This window comes from Staurois parvus, unplaced genomic scaffold, assembly GCF_062004578.1.
Source record: "Staurois parvus isolate SC_StPar_1 unplaced genomic scaffold, SC_StPar_1.0 ptg000544l, whole genome shotgun sequence".
Lineage (NCBI taxonomy): Eukaryota > Metazoa > Chordata > Amphibia > Anura > Ranidae > Staurois > Staurois parvus.
In genome coordinates, this window is record NW_028318340.1 from 7,003,218 (window position 1) to 7,025,065 (window position 21,848).

The 21,848-nt window shown below is 41.3% G+C and overlaps 1 protein-coding gene across 5 annotated transcripts in view; it reads left to right on the forward strand.

The window, feature by feature from the left end:
• The window catches only part of STARD13 (StAR related lipid transfer domain containing 13), a 411,711-nt gene that overhangs the window by 378,513 nt on the left and 11,350 nt on the right, over positions 1-21,848 (forward strand). For all 5 annotated transcript variants that reach the window (XM_089690866.1, XM_089690868.1, XM_089690867.1 and 2 more), the window contains 5 exons: positions 3,583-3,646; positions 10,386-11,731; positions 12,157-12,330; positions 12,428-12,587; positions 18,681-18,879. In XM_089690866.1, the coding sequence (XP_089546992.1) occupies positions 3,583-3,646; positions 10,386-11,731; positions 12,157-12,330; positions 12,428-12,587; positions 18,681-18,879 (1,943 nt within the window). The remainder of the gene's footprint in view (positions 1-3,582; positions 3,647-10,385; positions 11,732-12,156; positions 12,331-12,427; positions 12,588-18,680; positions 18,880-21,848) is intronic.

Sequence of the window (21,848 nt, forward strand, 5' to 3'; positions counted from 1 at the left end):
GCGGTGATTCTAAGATCGACGGCACTCATCTGCATGTCATACTGACTGACAGTATTATTTCTCTTCCCCAGCAGACTCCAAGGGCATTTAAATTAAAGGTACAGTGTTCTGCACTAATATTAAGTCTCTCTGAAGCCTAGAAACACCCTTTTTTAAGTTAAATTCACAGCGAATTTATTCGACTCGAATCGAATATTGTCCACGAATTCGCCGAATCAGTCGAATCGAATTTTTCATTTCTTCGCTCATCTCTAGTTGTACAGTTCAACTGGACGACATCCCATAACAAGGAATTATGTTTTTGGATGGTTCTTCATTGTCAGTGCAGAGATTACGCAGGTGCTGCTGTTTAGGGTCTGTTATGACTGTACAGATTGCAGAGTGCTTGTGGATTTAAATCCATCCAAGATCCTTTTACCAAGGATGACGGTCTAGACCTGAACGTTTACGTTGAGGGAATGTGGATGCTTATACAGGAGGAGGGGGAGTGCTTAGCAGACATCCCCAACATTAGTATCTCATGGGTAAAAAACCTGCCAATAGACCCCCCCCCCCTCCAAAATGTGGTCAGAGGAGATCTGCTGTGGTTGGGTAAGGCCTAGAGACTTATGAATATTCCATGAACTAACTGCTCAGTGGCCATCTGGGTGAACATTCTCTAAGGAAAATGTTGGTGAATAAAAAGTATAATATGGCACATTGCAAAATTAGAATATATTTAATCCATCTGAAGGTTAGCTGTTACTAGAACTGGCTTACTAGTATAGGTACTCAAGTTCAACAAGAAGACTACCAGTACGCCAGTACTCTACGAACACAACTCTGAGAACACCACCAGAACTTCAATAACATGACTTAAAGTGGAACTAAACTGTATCTGAGCACCACAAGCTGAAAATGCTATTTAATTATTCACAGAAAATTCCCCCATCCATCCCTGTCTCCAAGATTTATTTTGTTGAGAAATCATTTTGGAAAACACCCACCCTGGCATTTCTAACTGTGACCATCTTCAGAAAGGGCAGATGATTCATGTAGCATTTACTTCCTGGAATACATCTGCCCTTAGCTCAGGCATACAGGCAGGAGGGTGTGCTTAGCTGAGAAAGCCCCTCCTCCTGTCCTCCAGATGAAAAAAAAAACTTCCCATGAAGACTCCTGGGATATATGATATCAGTTTGGCCTAGGCCAGCAACCAGGAAGCAACTGAAGAAATGTAAAGAAAAGTATAAAACAAGGAATATAATAAGGGAGATTTACTAAAACTGGTGCACACCGAATCTGATGCAGATGTGCCTAATTTCAGCTCATTCAATTAACATATAACTAAAGGCAAAACATTTTTTTAGTTTTGAATAGAGTGGAAATGGATTAGAACCCCTGTCAGGTTTTTATTGCTATCTGTGCCCCCGTTAGGAAGATTCACCCCCCTCTATTTGTCCTGTTTACCATTATCATTGAAAGTGAAAGTAAGAAAATCCCAAATTTTGGGTTGTCCCCAGAAAAGGGGGGAAATCTTCCAATGGGGACACTAGTTTTGGTGACCTGGGGGTCCCAAAAGAAATCCCTTAATTTTCCGGGATTTCTTCCTACTTCCTTTTAGGCTATGGAACAGGAAGTGAAGGGAAATCTCTGCAATGGAACACAGATCGCAAAAAAAAAATCTGACAGAGGATATAACCCTCCCTTGCTCTATCCTTCATACACAGATGTATATACAAGTCACACCTGAAAGCTTCGAAAATAGTGCAGGAACTACTTTCAAAATTTGATTTGAACGGTTCCATTGCCTACAATAGAGTGTGACTTGTTATGCAATTTGGAACTGTCAAATCGCATGACAAGTCGCACCGGTGTGAACCAGGGCTGAATGATTCTGGCTTAGTAGTAGGAAGATGGAGTGGACATATATAAATAGGTCACATCCAAGTCCCTGATCACTGCAACAGTGAGATATAGAATTTTAGACATTTTGTTGCACTCAGAGAAGGCTCATCTACCATGTTAGGGCTCATGTACACGGGGCATTTGGAAAACTGTTCTGAACGATGGAAAATGACTGCTGGAAAATGTAGGTTAAAAAAAGTCAGTTTAGCTGCATTTGCATACCGCATTTATGCGCGTTTATGTGCGTTTGTGTTTAGAAGCGTTTATAAAAGATAACCTCAGGAGACCTTCCAAAATGCCCAGAATACACTGAAAAATAGTAAAAAGAATTAACTATTTCAGACATTTTGAGAGGAATAGAGATAGCAGAAGCAGAGAGAGCAGTATATGTTGACAGGTAATTTCTTTTCTGGTTGTATTCACTATGGATCCCATCATGAGCATAATGCGGCACGTTCTGCCATTTTTTCCGTCACGCAAAACCTGGAATTGACTGCACTGGTGTACCGGGTCCATTTGAATACATGGAAAACACTTTACATGCATTTCTGATGATGAAAAAAGGCTCTGGATAGCATCTGGACATGGAACAGTTAAAAAACGCTTCTAAACGCAAATACTTATAAACGCGGTTAACTGCGTTTGGCATTTGAAACTCCTGAATGCAAGTTTGGTGCGTTCAAAAAAATGACTATAAACTCAACTGCCTGTAAACGACGATGTGTACATGGACACATAGGAAAACATTAGGGAGAGTTCAGGTGCTGCTGAAAAAAATGCTGCACAGCTCCTGAACGTCAGTTTATCAGCTGCAGTGTACATGAGCCCTTAGATGTCATATGCAAAACAATTGCTCCTACAAGGATTAGATTATTCCTTCTTCAATGAACAGAAGACCTCCTTGCTGTTTATAAAGATTCATTTACTCTTTAACTGAGGTTAATGCGTTCAACTTTTATACATTCCCCCTTTTACTTTATCTGGGTAACTCAAACGTAATTATATAGCAAATTTACATGAATCTTATATAGCAGAAAAGATTTTGAGACTTAATCCACAATCATTTAAGTAAATGAAATCTTAAACTGCTGCAATGATTTACATGCACTTGCAATCTGGTATGAATTTGTCAATGAATGGGCTCAGTAGCTGCAGATAACTGCTATAGATATGCTAAGAAGAAACAAAAAAGACTGACAGGCTTAGCTAAACAGGAATTATTTTACCACTCAAAATAACTTGTGATCTAATTAGAGGGCTGCTTAAAGGAGGTGGGCTACAAGTTAGCATTTTGATTTGTAAACACATTACTTTACAGGAACACATGTTTCTGGCTGGAGGGAGTAGTCTTTTGGACACCTGATCAGTGGCCCCTATTGGATCCTTTTCAGATAAAGCTCCACCCACTGGCTCCATTAATACAAGGCTAGCTCAGAATACACATGATAACTCTCAGAAAGGTTGAAGCAGTGCCAAGCGATGATAATGTTACTAGATAAACATTTACAAAGGATTCTAGGTTAAATGTCAGCAGCCTTTCCAGCCAAGTCACACTAAAGAAACGTGGATATACTCCTTTAAGTCCAAAGAAAATATGGGAGGCCAGGCTTGGAAGGACTGGAAGGTTGGCAAACGCAAGAGGTCCTTGTCTTCCATCAGTCAGGTAGTAATTCAAGGCTATGTCTTTGTTTACAGACGACTGAACACGTTGAACAAGTGTGCATCCATGAAACTCGATGTCAGCCTCCAAAGGAAGAAGGTAATAAAATACTTAATAATTTCATTTTCATTTGATTATCCTTACAGCAAAAAGGCAGCTTCTTTTAAATTCTGCTGAAATTTACTTTGATGTCAGTATATCTAAAGCCATTTTTTTTAATTGTATATATTAGGGAATGGTTAGTTTTTTTTGTCTGCTTCTCATAGGGGAGAATTTCCTTCATTTAGCACAGTTGCTAAATGGTTAGCTCTTATGTCTGGCAGTACAAGGGTCATTGGTTCAAATCCCAACCACGCCACCACCTGCCTGGAGTTTGCATGTTCTCCCTGTGCCTGCGTGGGTTTCCTCCGGGTACTCCAGTTTCCACCTACACTCCAAAGACATGCTGGTAGGATAATTGGCTCCTGTCTAAATTGTCCCTAGTACGTGTATGTATGAATGTAAGTTAGGGACTTTAGATTGTACGCCCCTTGAGGGTTAGGGACTGATGTGAATGTGCAATATATGTATGTAAAGCGCTGCGTAAATTGACGGCGCTATATAAGTACCTGAAATAAATAATTTCCTGGTCTAAGACAGGACGTGAGAGGAAAGCAGCCCATAGATTACTAATTTTCTTCCCTTACATCTCGAGTGAAAGGAAAGAAAATCGCTCGATTTCCCTATCAACACAGTCGGTGTTGATGGGGGAATGCCTCCCTCAGCGTTATTGTGTTTTGCCGGCAGGGAGGGGAGCATGCCGCCTTCCTGGCGGGCAGAACACAACAGTTATTGCTGGTGGCTATTGCAGCTGGTAATAATCAACTGTCAAAAAAATCTTAACAGGCTGGTTGTACCCAAGTTGATCAATGGATCGACTTAGGGGCAATAAGCCTGCCCATACATGGACCGAATCTCTGCCGGTCCCTGCTGAACCAGCCAAATATGGATCCATGTATGGCTGGCTTAAGTGAAATCCTCTTCTGTTGTCACATAAACAAGTGTCCCCATTGAAAGATTTTGCCTTTATTCCTGTACTGGTGATGGCTCCAAATTTTAGATTTTGCCTTACTTATAGTTCAGTGACAGTGGGTTTTTACAGTGCAGTAAACCACCAGTCGCCACACATAGTATGAATTGGCCCTTACTGTTCTATCCAAAACGTAGAAAAAAATCATTACTCTGCCTTCAAAAATGTTACCTGGTTTATTAAATACATCTGTAAATGAGCCTTCACGTAAACAGAAATATAAGTGTAGCGAATTGGCTTTGATACATAAAATATTATGAACATATGTTGTATCATGAAACATATAGTGATGATGGCCTTGTTCCCTGTATCATAGTACTTTTGTGTAAAACATCACTAAACCTGCTCTTATATAAATTGTATATATTTGGGATCCATCAGTAAGATTTGTTTATTGGAGAAATGTTCAGATGCCAGTAGACATATTCAGTAAGTTCTTGCATGCTGCAACTGATATGTGCACATGGCAGGGACTAGAGAAGAATATTTAATCCAAAATCTGTTTCAAGTAGTCCCCCTGATCTGCTCCTGGAAGGACTATGTCATGCAGGGAGGGGGCTGTGCTAGGGAAATGAATAGTCAAATTTGACAACAAGACATTTAATAAAACATTAGGGAAAGCAAAACCTCTGCTTTTTTCTGTGGGTTTACCTGCAGTTTGGTGACAGTCTTTTATATTAGATGACCTGAGCAAGATTGTTGGAAAACTGGGTGAAGATCTAATATGTGTAAACAACCCAAAGACAGATTCAGCTGAATATTTTGGGGAGGGAGTATGACAAACAAATCTACAAGTTGGTAAACCTTGTTAGTAAACCTTACTGTTGTTGTTTGTTCACTGATAAGCTACTACCAGAGACAGCAGCAGCATGTCTCCTCTTCCCTGTTTCTGAGCTGAATGGATAGCACCAGGTGTCCATTTGTGTTTAGTCTGGGAATGTGTAGTTCGTCATCAGCACCCCATGTGGCTTGTCCAAAGCAATTTTAAGGTTTGCTTTTCAGCAACCTTTTGAAGCCACTAAAGGACTCTTTCCTCAGGAAAAAAGTGACAAGTCACTCATACAGTATGTGATCACTAAAATTTCTTTGAACAAACCTCTTGATGTACTGATGACGAACTGTGCATTGTCAGAACAATCCTGACAGTGCCATCCTTTAAAAGGCACCCTTTAAAATGATGGACAGTCCTGAGGCACCCTTTGACATTATGCACAGTCTTGACGCACCCCATTGCAAAATGTGAAAAACTATTCTAATAGTTTTATATAACGCAGCAACATCCACACATGTAGGACACCCAACATTAGAGGTGATTTATTCTTCCAATGCAAATACACTTTTGCACACTGGTACTGAGTAGTATTCCAATGTTTCTCTTCTCCCTCAGTTTTTCTCCAGCACTGAGCTAATGTGACCCCAGCACTGATGGAGAGGGGCAGGGGACAGTCAAACTAGGTTGCTGTGCATGCAGCTGACATCCTCCTTATAAACTGATGTCATTGGTTGTCAGGACGCCAGCGGCTAGAATGTCGTAATGGTGAACAATAAAAACCTGTGACTTTGTGTAACTAAAAGGCAGGCTTGTTCCACCCGCTGGCTTATATACAGTTTGGGGCAATTTTTAGACATTTTGCTAAGGCACCCATGAAGAAACCTCAAGGCACCCCAGGGTGCCTGGGCACCCTGGTTGAGAAAGGCTGCTTTAAAGTCATTGGATCAGTCTTCACCTCTTTGATCAATCACATGGCTCTAAATAGTCCACCTGAAAAGCATTGACATCTGTGTTCAGTAACCCACCCACAGAAAATAGAGTACAATGACAGCCCTGTAGTAATCTACCTAGGCAGTGGCAGCTTTACTTTCTCCATTCACTCACTAGTTCTCTTTAAAACACCTACATGTTTTCAGAACCTTTGCTGCACTGTGTTGCACTGGTGCACATAGGCACCATATGAATTGTGTGATTTTATATGTTGTGCATCGTATCACAATGGCCATCGCACTAAAAATTAAACTATTGTGAATGGGAGCCTAAACAGGGTAAACACTGGGGCAATACAGCTAGGGTGCATTCCTTGCTTATAGAAAACATTGTAACATTCTTCTTTTTTCATGGGCCTTTTCCTATGGAAACTGTGGCCTGATGCTGAGGGCTGTGCAGGTTAGAATCAGTATAGTAAAAGCACACCTATGCCAAACCAGTTGCTGTAGGGACACTATTGTATATGCTGATTTTTAATTTATATCTAAAAAAGAAGTGTAAATCCAACCAAAATGTTTTTAAAATCAGGATAAAGTAGGAAATCATTAGAGCCTCCATCATGTTTGCATTGCTGTGTGTGCCCCTGTTGGAGTGATTTTGCTTCACTTCCTGCCCCCTTGGCACCAGAAGTGGGGAGAAATCATCTGTCAGAATAGAAAGTAAATGAGACATAGGTAATAACTTCTCCCCACTTTGTCCAAGAAAAAAAGCAGTGTTTCCTTTAGATTGGTTTATACCCACCTGGTCGGGGTCAGATCTTGATTTTTTGCTGGGTCAACTTTACCAGTAAAGCTGGCCATAGATGGTTCAAAAATCATCCAGTTCAGCAAGGACCAACCAAATTTCCATTCATCTATGGCCAATTGAGGTCAAGAGAAGTCGATCTAATGATTAGCTTCTTTCGAACGGGACTGATGGAAATTTTACATTTGTGCAGCACCTGCAACCAATCATCAAAGTGAAATACATTAGCATATGATCATTGGTAAAATATGTATATTTCTCCGTATAAACATTGTTGTTCTCACTCAACCACTCAGATATAGGATGTGAAAATGTAGCTTATTGATTGTGAAAATTTAATCATTTTTAAGGGAAAAAAACTACCTCCTTTGTTTTAGTTTAATACATGATCCCCATAAATGTGTGAAATATCTTATTTATTTATATACCTGACATATATTTTCAAGTTATCCAATAAAAAAAAAACCTTGCCAGAAAATTGCTGTAATAATATACTGTGTAATAAAGTGATAAAAGATAGCTTGAAGTATTTTTGGAAGGATGGCAAGTATTAAAGCCTAGGAATCTTTGAGGACTTGGGAGCCTAACTTGGTGGCTGTTAATCACATCTTGTTAATTGATCAGCAAATGGTTAACATTGGTTTCCTAATAAAAAGCACCATTCATTAGCATTACCAGAGGCACACAGATCAGGCGTAAATTTAATTTTGTACCTGTCCTTTCCTGTCTATCAGCCAGAGCTGGGAAATAACAGGGAGTGGACAGTCAATTCAATAGGTACAATGAAATATACTAATTAAACATAATTGGGACATATAGAGCAGGGCCAGCCTAACCCTCTTGTATTGAACTGTATCATTGCTGTATTGTCTCCCTTTATATTGTAAAGCGCTGAGCAAATTGTTGGTGCTATATAAATCCTGTATAATATTATTTATGGAAATTAACAACTTCAGTTTATTAAAGGCTTGATTTGTACAAAGCTTGGCAGAAATGTGTTACTTTTTAAAATCTGAATTTTAGAACATGCCAGTGACGGTATAACATTTGGTAAGACAATAAAGTAGGTTATAAGGCAGCGCTAAAAATATAAACGTTCCTATACATATCATACCCCACTGAAATGGGCTGTGCTATCCAAGAGTCAGGATAAAGGATGCAGTGATACAGTAATGCTATTGAGACCTTCTGAACACCTACAGTGAAGTTAATAAGTATTTGATCCCCTGCTGATTTTGAATGTTTACCCACTCACAAAGAAATGATCAGTCTAAAAATCGAATGGTAGGTGTATCGTAACACTGAGAGACAGAATAGCAAGAAAAAATTCAAAAGAAATGTATGTCTAACAAATGATGCAGTGATTTGCATGTTCATGAGGGAAATAAGTATTTGATCCCCTTCACAAAACATGACTTAGTACTTGGTGGCAAATCCCTAGTTGGCGATCACAGAGGTCAGACGTTTCCTGTAATTGGTCACCAGGTTTGCACACATCTCAGGAGGGATTGTGGCCCACTCCTCTTGGCAAATCCTCTCCAAGTTATTAAGGTTTAGTGGCTGACATTTGGCAACTCGAACTTTGAGCTCCCTCTACAGATTTTCAATCAGATTAAGGTCTGGTGACTGGCTAGGCCACTTCAGGACCTTAATGTGCTTCTTCTTGAGCCACTCCTTTATTGCCTTGGCTGTGTGTTTAGGATCATTGTCATGCTGGAATACCCATCCACGACCCATTTTCAATGCCCTGGCTGAGGGAAGAAGGTTCTCACCCAAGATTTGACGGTACGTTGCCCGTCCATCGTCCCTTTGATGCGGTGCAGCTGTTCTGTCCCCTTAGCAGAAAAACACCCCTAAAGCAGAATGTTTCCACCACCATGTTTGACAGTTGGGATAGTGTTCTTGGGGTCATAGGCAGCATTCCTCCTCCTCTAAACATGGCCAGTTGAGTTAATGCCAAAGAGCTCGATTTTGGTCTTATCTGACCACAACACTTTCAACCAATCCTCCTCTGCATCATTCAGATGTTCAATGGCAAACTTCAGACAGGCCTGGACATGTGCTTTCTTGAGCAGAGGGACCTTGCGGGCACTGCAGGATTTCAATCCTTGTCGGCGTAGTGTGTTACCAATTGTTTTCTTGGTGACTGTGGTCCCAGCTGCCTGGAGATCATTGACAAGATCCTCACGTGTAGTTCTGAGATGAATCCTCACTGTTCTCATGATCACTGACACTCCACGAGGTGAGATCTTGCATGGTGCACCAGACCTAGGGAGACTGACAGTTGTTTTGTTTCTTCCATTTGCGAATGATTGCACCAACTGTTGTCACCTTCTCACCAAGCTGCTTGGCGATAGTTTTGTAGCCCCATCCAGCCTTGTGTAGGTCTACAATCTTGTCCCTGACATCCTTGGACAGCTCTTTTGTCTTTGCCATGATGGAGAGTTTGGAATCTGATTGTTTGATTGCTCCTGTGGACAGGTGTCTTTTATAGAGGTAACAAAATGAGAGTAGCAGCACTCCCTTTAAGAGACTGCTTCTAATCTCAGCTTGTTATCTGTATGAAAGACACCTGATAGCCAGAAATCCTGCTGAATGATAGGGGATCAAATACTTATTTCCCTCATGAACATGCAAATCAGTGCATAATTTGTTAGACATGCATTTCTTTTGAATTTTTTGTTGCTATTCTGTCTCTCTGTGTTACAATACACCTACCATTTGATTTTTAGACTGATCATTTCTTTGTGAGTGGGTAAACATTCAAAATCAGCAGGGGATCAAATTCCTATTTCCTTCACTGTACATGAGGTGCTAAACTTCTGAAAGGATATAATTTGTGACAAAGCTGAGAATATTGATTAGCAGACTGTCCCAGTTAGCACTTATTTTGTTTTCAGAAAATAAATATTTAAGTATCTGTATTAGAATCTGCTGAAAATCTTGTAATGCCTATAAATGACCTGAAGGATATCGCTTTTTTTTTTTTACAAAAATAATCACTCTAAGAACTGAGCAGTCTGCTCCTGAGCCTAACTCAAGAGTTGGGAGCTCTTATTTTAGCATATGTGGTTAAGCAGTAATTTTATGCATAATAATTTCTAACATGCTTACTAAACTGTAATGGCTTGTATATCTTTTTATATACTTGGTATGTCTCTCTGCTTGTAAAACTGCTATCTGCTTCCCAGACTGAAGTCCTAAATGTAATATTATGTGCATAAATCAAATTAGAATTTACAAATTCTGTTCATATATTTTAGAGTGAAGATTCAGATGAAGAAGATCTTTGCGCCATCAGTGACAAATGGACGTTTCAAAGACTCAGTCGCCGATGGTCTCGGGTGGATGACATCGATACGCTGTTCAGGAGATCGGAAACTCTTGGGTCATCCGGGGACATGAAAAACACAACAAGTAGTGAAAGTGTGCTGACCGATCTCAGTGAGCCCGAAATATGTTCTATTCACAGTGGAAGTAGCAGTGGAAGTGACTGCAGATGTTCGTATGTTGGAAATAGTGCTTCTCGAGAGGCATTCGAGTGCAGTGACACCATGTGTGTGCCTGACTCCAACTCAGTTAACCTTTTACCTCCATACTGGCCAAAGGATATCCCAGACGGTAAACTGAATGCAAAGACAGAGAAATCTACTCACACAAAAGCAAAGAATCTTCTGAAATGCATGGGAACCCTCAGAAGCAAAGGCTCACAAGGTAGATTAAAAGGATCACCAAAAACTGGAGGTTTAATAATTAGCGAGCCTATCCTGCGAATGGAGCCAGAGTCACTCAAATCCATGAACTGCCTTCAGATAGGTAATGGATTGGACTCTTCTACAGACCTTAAGGTAACTGGAAATGTGGATATGAAATCAGAAACAAGGACTGTCGATGAGAGTGCTTTACATTTAAAAGAGGTTCGTGAATTAAACAAGCGATCAGGTATGTATCTAGAAGATATTGATCTTTTCTCAGTGGCTGGGATCCGAGCTAAATCTGGACAGAGCCATAAGAGTGAATTTCATTCACAAGAGGATCTGGTTGTTCATATTCCAAAGGACCATAAACCTGGTACATTTCCGAAAGCTTTGTCAATTGAAAGCCTTTCTCCTTCTGATAATCTTTGTGGGGTGAACTGGCGAGGGGGAAACTTATCTCTAAGCAGGCAAAAGGGACTTGGTGTAAAAGACCCAATAGTTGCACCCTCTCGGTGTCCAAGAGGCAGCAGGCTTAGTGTATATGATAATGTTCCAGGCTCCCACTTGTATGCCAGCACTGGTGACCTCATGGACTTGGAAAAAGATGATCTTTTTCCACATTTAGATGATGTATTGCAACATATTAATGGACTCCAGCAATCTGTGGATCACTGGTCGAAAGATGTAATGCCAGAGCTGCAAGATGATGACTCATCAGTTGTGGAATCTGGAACATCAACTTTTCATTTGCCAAACCCAATGGCACTAGACTTTGAAGGGAATTCAATTTCTGATGGAAGAACAACTCCAAGTGATCTGGATCGGGATGCTGCATCCCTTAATGAATCTGATACAACAGGAACACGAGAAAGAAGAGATTCTGGTGTGGGTGCATCCCTTACAAGGACAAGGTAAACTCTTTAACATGTGCATTGGTCATTCCCTGATATTTAGAACCTCATGAGGAGTACCTATATTACCCTGCCCTAGTCCTATTATGTAATTTGTATGCCATTGTTTAGGTCAGTGGTCTGAAAACAGCACAGCATGTGGTCAGTCAGAGTCAATTAGGAATCAGTACTGCTAGCTGAAAAACTGTTGCTGCACTAGAATGGTTTTTGAAGTCATTACATGTAGTTGTCATGAAGCAGAATGAAATAGTTTTGCCTATAATCTTTAATTTTTTTACAGTAAGGGATCTCTATCTGGTTGGTCATCTCAGATGGCCACAATAGACATATGCTGTATTGTTTGACAGTGGTACATCCATTTTGCGTATTAGTACATGGTTATATTGTTTTGTTACATAACTTTTTTTGAAATGTTTGTGTTCAAGGCGCCTGCGATGGCACAGTTTCCAGATCTCTCACCAGCTGAGCCATTCGTTGGCTTCACTTCAAATCAGTAACCAGTCTGCGGGGCAGCTCAATCTACTACAGAAATTCTCACTGCTCCGTCTGACAGCCATTATGGAGAAATACTCCATGTCAAACAAACATGGTTGGACTTGGTATGTATGAGAGTTGTGTACTATAAGAACAAGAAGTTTATAGTTTTATGTTAAATATGGATTACCTACATGATTGTATTAATGAGCCAATTTTTAGGTCTGTACCAAAGTTTATGAAGAGAATGAAGGGTCCAGATTACAAGGATAAGAATGTTTTTGGGGTACCACTGATGGTCCATGTGCAGAGAAGTGGCCAACCCTTACCGCAGAGTATTCAGCAAGCGATGCGCTACCTTCGCAGCAACTGCCTTGATCAGGTATAAAGCTTGTCATTGTAAATGCCAGTGTGCACTTTCCTTTTTAATGTTTGGTCAATGATGTATGAAATTGGTGAAAACGTTTGAAATATTCACCAAATATCTGCTGATCTGAAGAACATAAAAATATTGTTAATATTATAGCCTTACCTGCTCCAATGTACTGTTATAGCCTTACCTGCTCTAATGTACTATTATAGCCTTACCTGCTCCAATGTACTGTTATAGCCTTACCTGCTCTAATGTACTGTTATAGCCTTACCTGCTCCAATGTACTATTATAGCCTTACCTGCTCCAATGTACTGTTATACCCTTACCTGCTCCAATGTACTATTATAGCCTTACCAGCTCCAATGTACTGTTATAGCCTTACCTGCTCCAATGTACTATTATAGCCTTACCAGCTCCAATGTACTGTTATAGCCTTACCTGCTCCAATGTACTATTATAGCCTTACCAGCTCCAATGTACTGTTATAGCCTTACCTGCTCTAATGTACTATTATAGCCTTACCAACTCCAATGTACTGTTATACCCTTACCTGCTCTAATGTACTATTATAGCCTTACCAGCTCCAATGTACTATTTTAACCAGGCTATAGCAAACCAGTGACACACAGAAGAATTTACAGCATGCCGTTGCCTAAACACACTATGAAATACTGTATCATAGCTTGAAAGTCTGTTTATTCATACTGCAAGAAGTCAAGAGTTCACATCATCTAGCATGGCTGCAAAAGATAAACTAGTTACATCCACTATTTACTTTTTCAGATCTTACAATAGATTTCAGACACTATACATGTTTTTCAGTGTTAAAGTGGAATTCCATCCTAACACTGACTAGTCTTGAAAATGTTCCCTCCCCCCTCCTGCTACCTGTCTTTTCTGATATGTGCACAAAAAAAAGTACCCTTTTTAGTCTGCTCCAGTGCGGTCACAGGATCCTGCAGCCCGAGCTACCATGTGTCAGGGACCTCCGTCCTCATCTTGTGATAGGTGTGGGGGGAGGGGAGGGGATGGGAATGGACATTTTTAAGTATAGTTAGTGTTAGGCTGGAATTCTACTTTATGTTAGCAGTAAATATCATGTCTGTTTCCAAAAAATATTTTAATAACAGCAGAGTTGAATTGTAAAATCGAGAACACTTTTTGGTTAATAAGCAATATATCTCAATATTAGAAATGATATAATTGTAGTGTGTATAATCATGTTATGGCAACATGTTCAGACAAGGTTACATTTTGGTTGGCAAGACAGCTGAAGAGATTCTTAATTTTCCTTAAAGGGACTGTAAGTCATTGTTTGGTATGGTTTAGACTAAAATCCATTTGACCATTTTAAAATGATTTCCTTCTGTAATCAGGTGTGAAATATTGCATTTTAATATTAATGTATTCCTTCACCAGGCCAGTAAGGTGGCGCTCTAGGTTTCTTTTAATATGCTTTACAGCTTCCTGTAAGGTGCTGTAAAAAGCCTGCTAAGAGAGATTAGCAGCTCATTCTGAATGAGTCAGCTCAGTCCAACGTTTTGCACAGATGGGCCAACCTGAAAGGATATACAGTTACGATCTCTCTATGGAAAATTCATTGTTCTCTGGGAATCCTTTGTCATGTATTAACTGTTTGTAAAACAAAAAACTTTATAAAAATGTAAGTTATATTGATCCGAACCGTTATAGTTTCTTATTGCTCACTCAGAATACCTCTGAAGTCCTGAAATTGCTTCAGCATTTTAGTGATATCTAATTTGCAAAGCCGTAAGTGATGCTTACTGTATATTTTCAAAAAACATGTCATATGAGATAGTTAATAATTTTTTCCTAATAGATTGAAAAAAAATGTTCTTTTGCTTCCTAACAAGAACTGGTATGGAGACTGCTAGCTTTGATGTTGTCAAAACATAATGCAGTTTGTGGCAATCTCAGGACAGTTAGAACAAGGATTGCTTGGTTCACTGTACTCCCACACAATGTAATTTTAGATCTGAGGTCTTGGGAGAGAGCATGTAATTCCTCAGAGATGGCTCATTGTGAGCAGCCAGAGCTGTATGCTCAACCACTGACTTGCAGTATTCATATACATATGGATTGAGCTATTTTTTTTTATCTGTGAAAATATCTAGCTAATAGCTACTCAGACATAAAATGTCACAGTGTCATAACAAATGAATAGTGCTATTATTTCACATAAAGTATAACACTTACGGATATAGATTTAACATGTAATGGCTTGTCACCATGTTTTAGCTAATACATATTGAGTTATAATACTTTTTTATAATGAAACATTACCACTTGTGCACTTCATTGTAAAGTGTATGTATAGCTTTAGGCAGAGTAGGACTGAAGTGCCTTGGGGCCACCAGAGGAAGTGGTTTAATATTGAAGAGGCTGGCTGTAAGGTGACCATAAAGCACTGTTCTACATCTCTCTAATACTGTGTTCAGATTATGATGATGGGTAAGGGATCCTGTGATCCTTCAGTGGGCTTGCCTGAGCCATGCACACATTATTATTATTATTATCAATAATAATAATAATATACAGGATTTATATAGCGCAAACAGTGTGTGCAGCACTTTACAACAGACAGTACAGTTATAATGCAATTCAGTACATTAGGAATCAGAGGGCCCTGCTCATTAGAGCTTACAATCTAAAATGGAGGGTCGAGTGATAGAAAAGGTATCAACTGTGGGGGATGAGCTGATGAAGAAAGTTTTAGGTGGAAGCAGGACAGGCTACTAAGAAGAAAAGGGTTTTCAGGGATCACTTAAAGGTGGACAGAGAAGAAGATAGACAGATTGGGGTAGGGAGTTCCATACGATGGAAGAGGCACTGGAGAAATCCTGGGAAGAGGTGACAAGGAAGCTAGAGAGCAGGAGGTCTTGGGAGTACCAAAGAGAACATGTTGGTTGGTATTTTTACACTAGGGTAGTGATGTAGTTGGGGGCAGAGTTGTGGATAGCTTTGTAATGTTGTTGTTAGTGATGTGAAATTAATTTGTTGGGTTAGCTGAAGCCAGTGGAGGGATTTGCAGACGGGGATAGCAGACACTGAGCCATTGGTGAGGTGGTTGAGTCTGGCAGCAGCATTCATGATGGACTGAAGGGTGAATAGCCTAGGTAAAGTTTAGTCAATGAGGAGGGAGTTGGAGTAATCGATAAGAGTTAACCAGGGAGTGAATCAGAGGCTTTGGTTAGGAATGGCCGTATTTTGGAGATGTTGTGGAGGTTGAGACGGCAAACTTTGGACAGTGATTAGGGGCCGAAAGGAGAGTTCAGAGTCCAGGATTACACCTAGTAAACTGGCATGGGACTGTTTTAAGAAATATGAAAGGAGCAGAACTGGCCTATAGCAATGTTTATTGTGGGAAACAGCTTTCTTGTAGCCCCAGGTCTCATAACTCAACCCTAAAATGGGTTGCATAATTCTGGAGCCCTCCAGGAACTTATGAGCTCCAGCTGCGATTAAGGAAAGGTTTAGAAATTTGTAGCAGGTGACATTTTGCACTGTATAGGATAATAGATAATAGATGTAATAAGATAATTATGCCATTTTTCTAAAAATGAAAAATGTAGAAGATTTACCATTCTCACTTGAGAGGCGCATTGAAAAGAAAATAATACAATACACTAAATTGTAACATGCCTTGCATTGACCTGGAACAAGCATGCAACTAGTAAAGTAAAAATGTCAGGTAGCCATTCTGGCTCTAGGTTCGTAACTCAGTAATGAAGCCATTAGATTGACATAATAGCTGGGCAGCCTTCATTTTCAAAAAGAGAGGTCAGCAATGGCATCCTTCATATTGCTCTCCGTACAGCTTTATTTTAGTAGAAAGGCATGGGTACTAAACATCTGAATGTAATGAATATATAATAAATTAATAAATCAGATAACACCTTCCTTTCTGATAATAAAATGCCTGTGCTGCTTGACACCCTTTACACTCACATACATAGGCTGAGAGTAATAACACAATCCGCAGGGACATCGCCGCTGCCCAGACCTCCTCCCCACCCATCTCCTCTCACACTGCAACCCCCTCATCACCCCTCTCCCTCGGCCTCACCACTGTTCTGACCTCCACCCCACCTAACATCCCTCACACTGAAACCCCTTCCACACTCCACTCCTTCGACCTTACTAACATTGAGGAGGTCACCAAGGTCTTCTCTGAAGCCCGCCTCACCACCTGCCCCCTCGACCCTGTCCCCTCACAACTCCTACGACCTCCCTCCTCCTCCATCCTACGCTCCCTCACCCACATCTTTAATCTCTCCCTCTCTTCCGGCACTTTCCCCTCCCCTATGAAGCACGCACACATCACTCCCATACTTAAAAAGCCCTCCCTAGACCCCTCTGACCCGAACCAACCAGACCCATCTCCCTGTTACCATTTACATCCAAACTCCTCGAGTGCTTAGTCTACAATCACCTAAGCTCCCACCTCAACGACAACAACCTCCTCAATCCCCTACAGTCCGGCTTCCGTCCTCTACACTCCACCGAAACTGCCTTACTCAAACTCTCCAACGACCTGCTAACCGCCAAAGCTAACAGCCACTATTCAGTGCTCCTTCTCCTCGACCTCTCCGCAGCTTTCGACACAGTCGACCACCCCCTCCTCCTCAAAAAACTACTCTCCCTTGGCCTCAGAGATTCCGCTCTCGTCCTACCTATCACAACGCTCCTTCAGCGTTACCTATAACGCTGCCACCTCCCCCTCACTCCCCCTCTCTGTTGGGATCCCTCAAGGCTCTGTCCACGGACCCCTTCTCTTCTCCATCTACACCTCCTCCCTTGGCCAACTCATACACTCTCATGGCTTCAACTACCACCTCTATGCCGACGACATGCAAATCTATCTCTCAACCCCTCGCCTCACCCCCCCTGTCTCCGCCCGAATCACAAGCCTACTGAATGACATATCAGATTGGATGTCACTCCACTTCCTTAAACTGAACATCTCCAAAACCGAGCTGCTAATCTTCCACCCAGCCTGCACACCACCCCCCACTGACTTCTCCATTACGTCCAACCATGCCACCATCAGGCCCGCCCCACAGGCCAGAGTACTTGGTGTCATTCTTGACTCCAATCTATCCTTCCAGCCCCAAGTCCAATCACTAACAAACTCATGCAGACTCCACCTCTGCAACATCGCCAAAATACCTACGTTCCTAACCCCAGAAACCACTAAGCAGCTCATCCACCCCCTCATCATATCACGACTCGATTACTGCAACTCCCTCCTCACTGGCCTGCCTCGCCACAGGCTATCCCCACTTCAGTCAATCCTGAATTCTGCGGCCAGACTCATCCACCTTACCAACTGCTCCGTTTCTGCCACCCCCCTCTGCCAATCCCTCCACTGGCTTCCGATTGCCCAACGTATCAAATTCAAAATCCTAACACTGACTTACAAAGCTGTCCATCATACTGCCCCAAACTACATAACCGACCTAATATCCAAATACCACCCAAAACGCACTCTCCACTCCTCACAAGACCTCCTTCTCTCTAGTTTCCTGGTCTCTTCCTCCCATGCCTGCCTCCAGGACTTCTCCAGGGCGTCACCCATCCTCTGGAACTCCCTACCCCACTCCGTCAAACTATCACCTACTCTCCTCTCCTTTAGGCGCACCCTGAAAACCCACCTCTTCAGGGAAGCCTACCCCACCCCCTGCTAAGTGCTGACCTCCTCCACTCTTCCTACCACTCCATCCCCCACAGATTTTCCTCCTGTACCACTATCCCCTCCCTCCTAGATTGTAAGCTCCAAGGAGCAGAGCCATCGAACCCCTCGTGTATCGCATTGTATTGTTATTGTACTGTCGCATGTACTGTCCCCCATTATATTGTACAGCGCTGAGCGAACTGTTGGCGCTTTATAAATACTGTATAATAATCATAATTCTAACAAACAGTTTAAAAGCACTTAGAAATGCTGTATAAGCACAGCCTCTTCGATCCCCACCAGCTTTTTAATGTTCAATGGTCTTTTTTCTTTACTGCTGAAGATAAATGCTGCCAGCATTGTGCTTAGACAACATGGTAATGAATATTGTTTACTTTTTCCACAGGTTGGCTTGTTTAGAAAATCCGGTGTTAAGTCTCGAATTCAGGCCTTGCGCCAGATGAATGAGAACTGTCCAGAGAATGTAAACTATGAGGACCAATGTGCGTACGATGTGGCAGATATGATGAAACAGTTCTTCCGCGACCTTCCAGAGCCCCTTCTCACAAGTAAACTGGGAGAGACTTTTCTTCACATCTACCAATGTGAGTGCTCAGTCTCAACTAATAGATTTGTATTCAGCTAAAACTTACATGAAAATAAGTGCTTAGAGTCAGCTGGGGCCACAGACCTGAAAACTTCGCCAATCTAAAGGTCTATGTCATGGGGAAGAATCCTTCCTTACAGATATGTAAAAAGATCATTTGTGTAAGTGGCTACTTATCTGAGAAGCAGACTTTGCTCAGTGCACAATAAACCCCTAGAAACCGTTGGAGGTACCCTAGGGTTCTACGGAACCTTGGTTGAGAATGGCTGGTCTGGGTCTTGTAGGCAGAATAACTGTCTCCACTTCACTATAGCAAGCAAGAGAAGAATAATCTGTAGTTCATTGGAATGTACAGCATTTTAGATATTCTTTGCTACTTACATTTTCATTGGCAAATGAAAAACATCAAAAAGAGTAATTATCAAAGTGAATGGCTTATTGTTTCAATCTTCTATTGTCCCAACAGTCTAAGAGATGTCTGCAGGCAAATGTTATGGCTTTGCAAGACTAAATAATCATATATTCATTTATTGGGAACAAATGCCTATTGGCTAAAACCCATTCTCTTTTTCTTTTTAATGGTAGTGATTGGCATTGTATGCAGATTCCCTCGAGGTTGAAGAACCATCCTATGGCTCAAGGATAATTATTCCTTACATTTATAATTCCCTTATCTGGTTTTGAAAACAAAAGTTGTCTAGAAAGCTAACCTTCATTCTTATCTCGTCTTATTCACACATACATAGCATTCTGTTGACTCAGGAGTTTCTGAGCCATTGACAGTGAAAGTGATTTAGTAGATAGACTAGTGACTAACATTCTCTCTTTTTTTCATTGTTTTTTGTTTTCTTATAATTTGTGTAAACTCAGTCTATATACCTTGATGACTGTGAAAAAAGAGAAAGGTTAATTGCACTGAATCTAAGTTCTGTGCATGCATGTGGTTCATTAGATCCATTTGCTAAAAACATTTCATGCAATATACACTCACTGGCCACTTTATTAGGTACACCTTGCTAGTACCAAATTGGATCCCCTTTTGCCTTCAGAACTGCCTTGATTCTTCGTGGCATAGATTGGAAGCATTCCTCAGAGATTTTGATCCATATTGACATGAGCTGCTGTCGCCTTTCAATCATCTCAAACCAGTCTGCCCATTCTCCAATGACATCAACAAGGCATTTTCGTCAGGAAACTGCCACTCACTGGATATTTTCTCTTCAGATCATTCTCTGTAAACCCTAGAGATGGTTGTAAATCCCAGTAGATCAGCAGTTTTTGAAATACTCAGACCAGCCTCTCTGGCACCAACAACCATGCCACATTCAAAGTCACTTAAATTCTCTTTCTTCCCCATTCATTTTTTTTTAATCTTTTTTTTTTTTTAATTTTCAAAGAAAAAGATAGGAAAATGTTTGCATTCCCAGTAAACTGTCATTTACAGTACAATTACAACATCCGGCATGCTCCTAATGAGAGAACGGATGGTGTCCTGGGGTATTTCCTCCCAGATCTGGACCAGGGTATCACTGAGCTCCTGGACAGTCTGAGACGCAACCTGGTGGCATTGGATGAACCGAAACATGATATCCCAGAGGTGTTCTATTGGATTTAGGTCAAGCGAGCGTGGGGGCCATTCAATGGTATCAATTCCTTTATCCTACAGGAACTACCTGCATGCTCTTGCTACATGAAGCTGGACATTGTCGTGCACCAGTAGGAATCCAGGACCCACTGCACCAGAGTAGGGTCTGACAATGTGTCCAAGGATTTCATCCCGATCCCTAATGGCAGTCAGGGTGTCATTGTGTAGCCTGTAGAGGTCTGTGTGTCCCTCCATAGATATGCCTCTCGCTGATCCACCATCAAAACGGTCATGCTGAATGATGTTACAGGCAGCATAGCATTCTCTGAGGTTTCTCCAGACCCTTTCATGTCTATCACATGTGTTCAGGGGGAACCTGCTCTCATCTGTGAAAAGCACAGGGCACCAGTGGCAGACCTGCTAATTCTGGTGTTCAATGGGAAATGCCAATTAAGCTATATGATGCCAGGCAGTGAGCACAGGGCCCACAAGAGGATGTTGGGCCCTCAGGCCACCCCCATAAAGTCTGTTTCTGATTGTTTGGTCAGAGACATTCACACCAGTGGCCTGTTGGAGGTAATTTTTTAGGGCTCGGGCAGTGCTCATCCTGTTCCTCCTTGCACAATGGAGCAGACACCTGTCCTGCTGATGGGTTAAAGACCTTCTACGGCCCTGTCCAATTCTCCTAGAGTAACTGCCTGTCTCCTGGAATCTCCTCCACGCTCTTGAGACTATGCTGGGAGCCACAACACACCTTCTGGCAATGGTACATATTGATGTGCCATCCTGGAGGAGTTGGACTGCCTGTGCAACCTCTGTAGGGTCCAGGTATCGCATCATGCTACCAGTAGTGACACTGACCCTAGCCAAATGCAAAACTAGTAAAAAAAACAGTCAGAAAAGATGAGTAGGGGAAAAAATGTCAGTGGCCTTCACCTGTAAAACCATTCCTGTTTTGGGGGTCATCTCATTGTTGCCCATCTAGTGCACCTGTTGTTAATTTCATCACCAAAAGCAGCTGAAACTGATTAACAACCCCTTCTGCTACTTAACTGACCAGATCAACATCCCAGAAGTTTAATTGACTTGATGCTATACTCTGATTAAAAAGTGTTCCTTTAATTTTTTGAGCAGTGTAGTAAGATGTTATGGTGGAGAGCTTTTCAAGTAAGAGTTTATATAATCTGGAAAGTAAATAATCAGAGTAATCTCTGCCCATTCATAGAGCCTCAAACTTGAAAAGTGAATCTTGAGGATGAAGGTTGCCCCCAAGGGTTTTAAAGAAATGTTTAAACTGTGTTTTCAACTATCCTGAGGTGCTGTGCCCCACTCATAACAGAGCTCCAGTAGAGATTTTAGTTCTTTGCCGTTCATAAATTGAA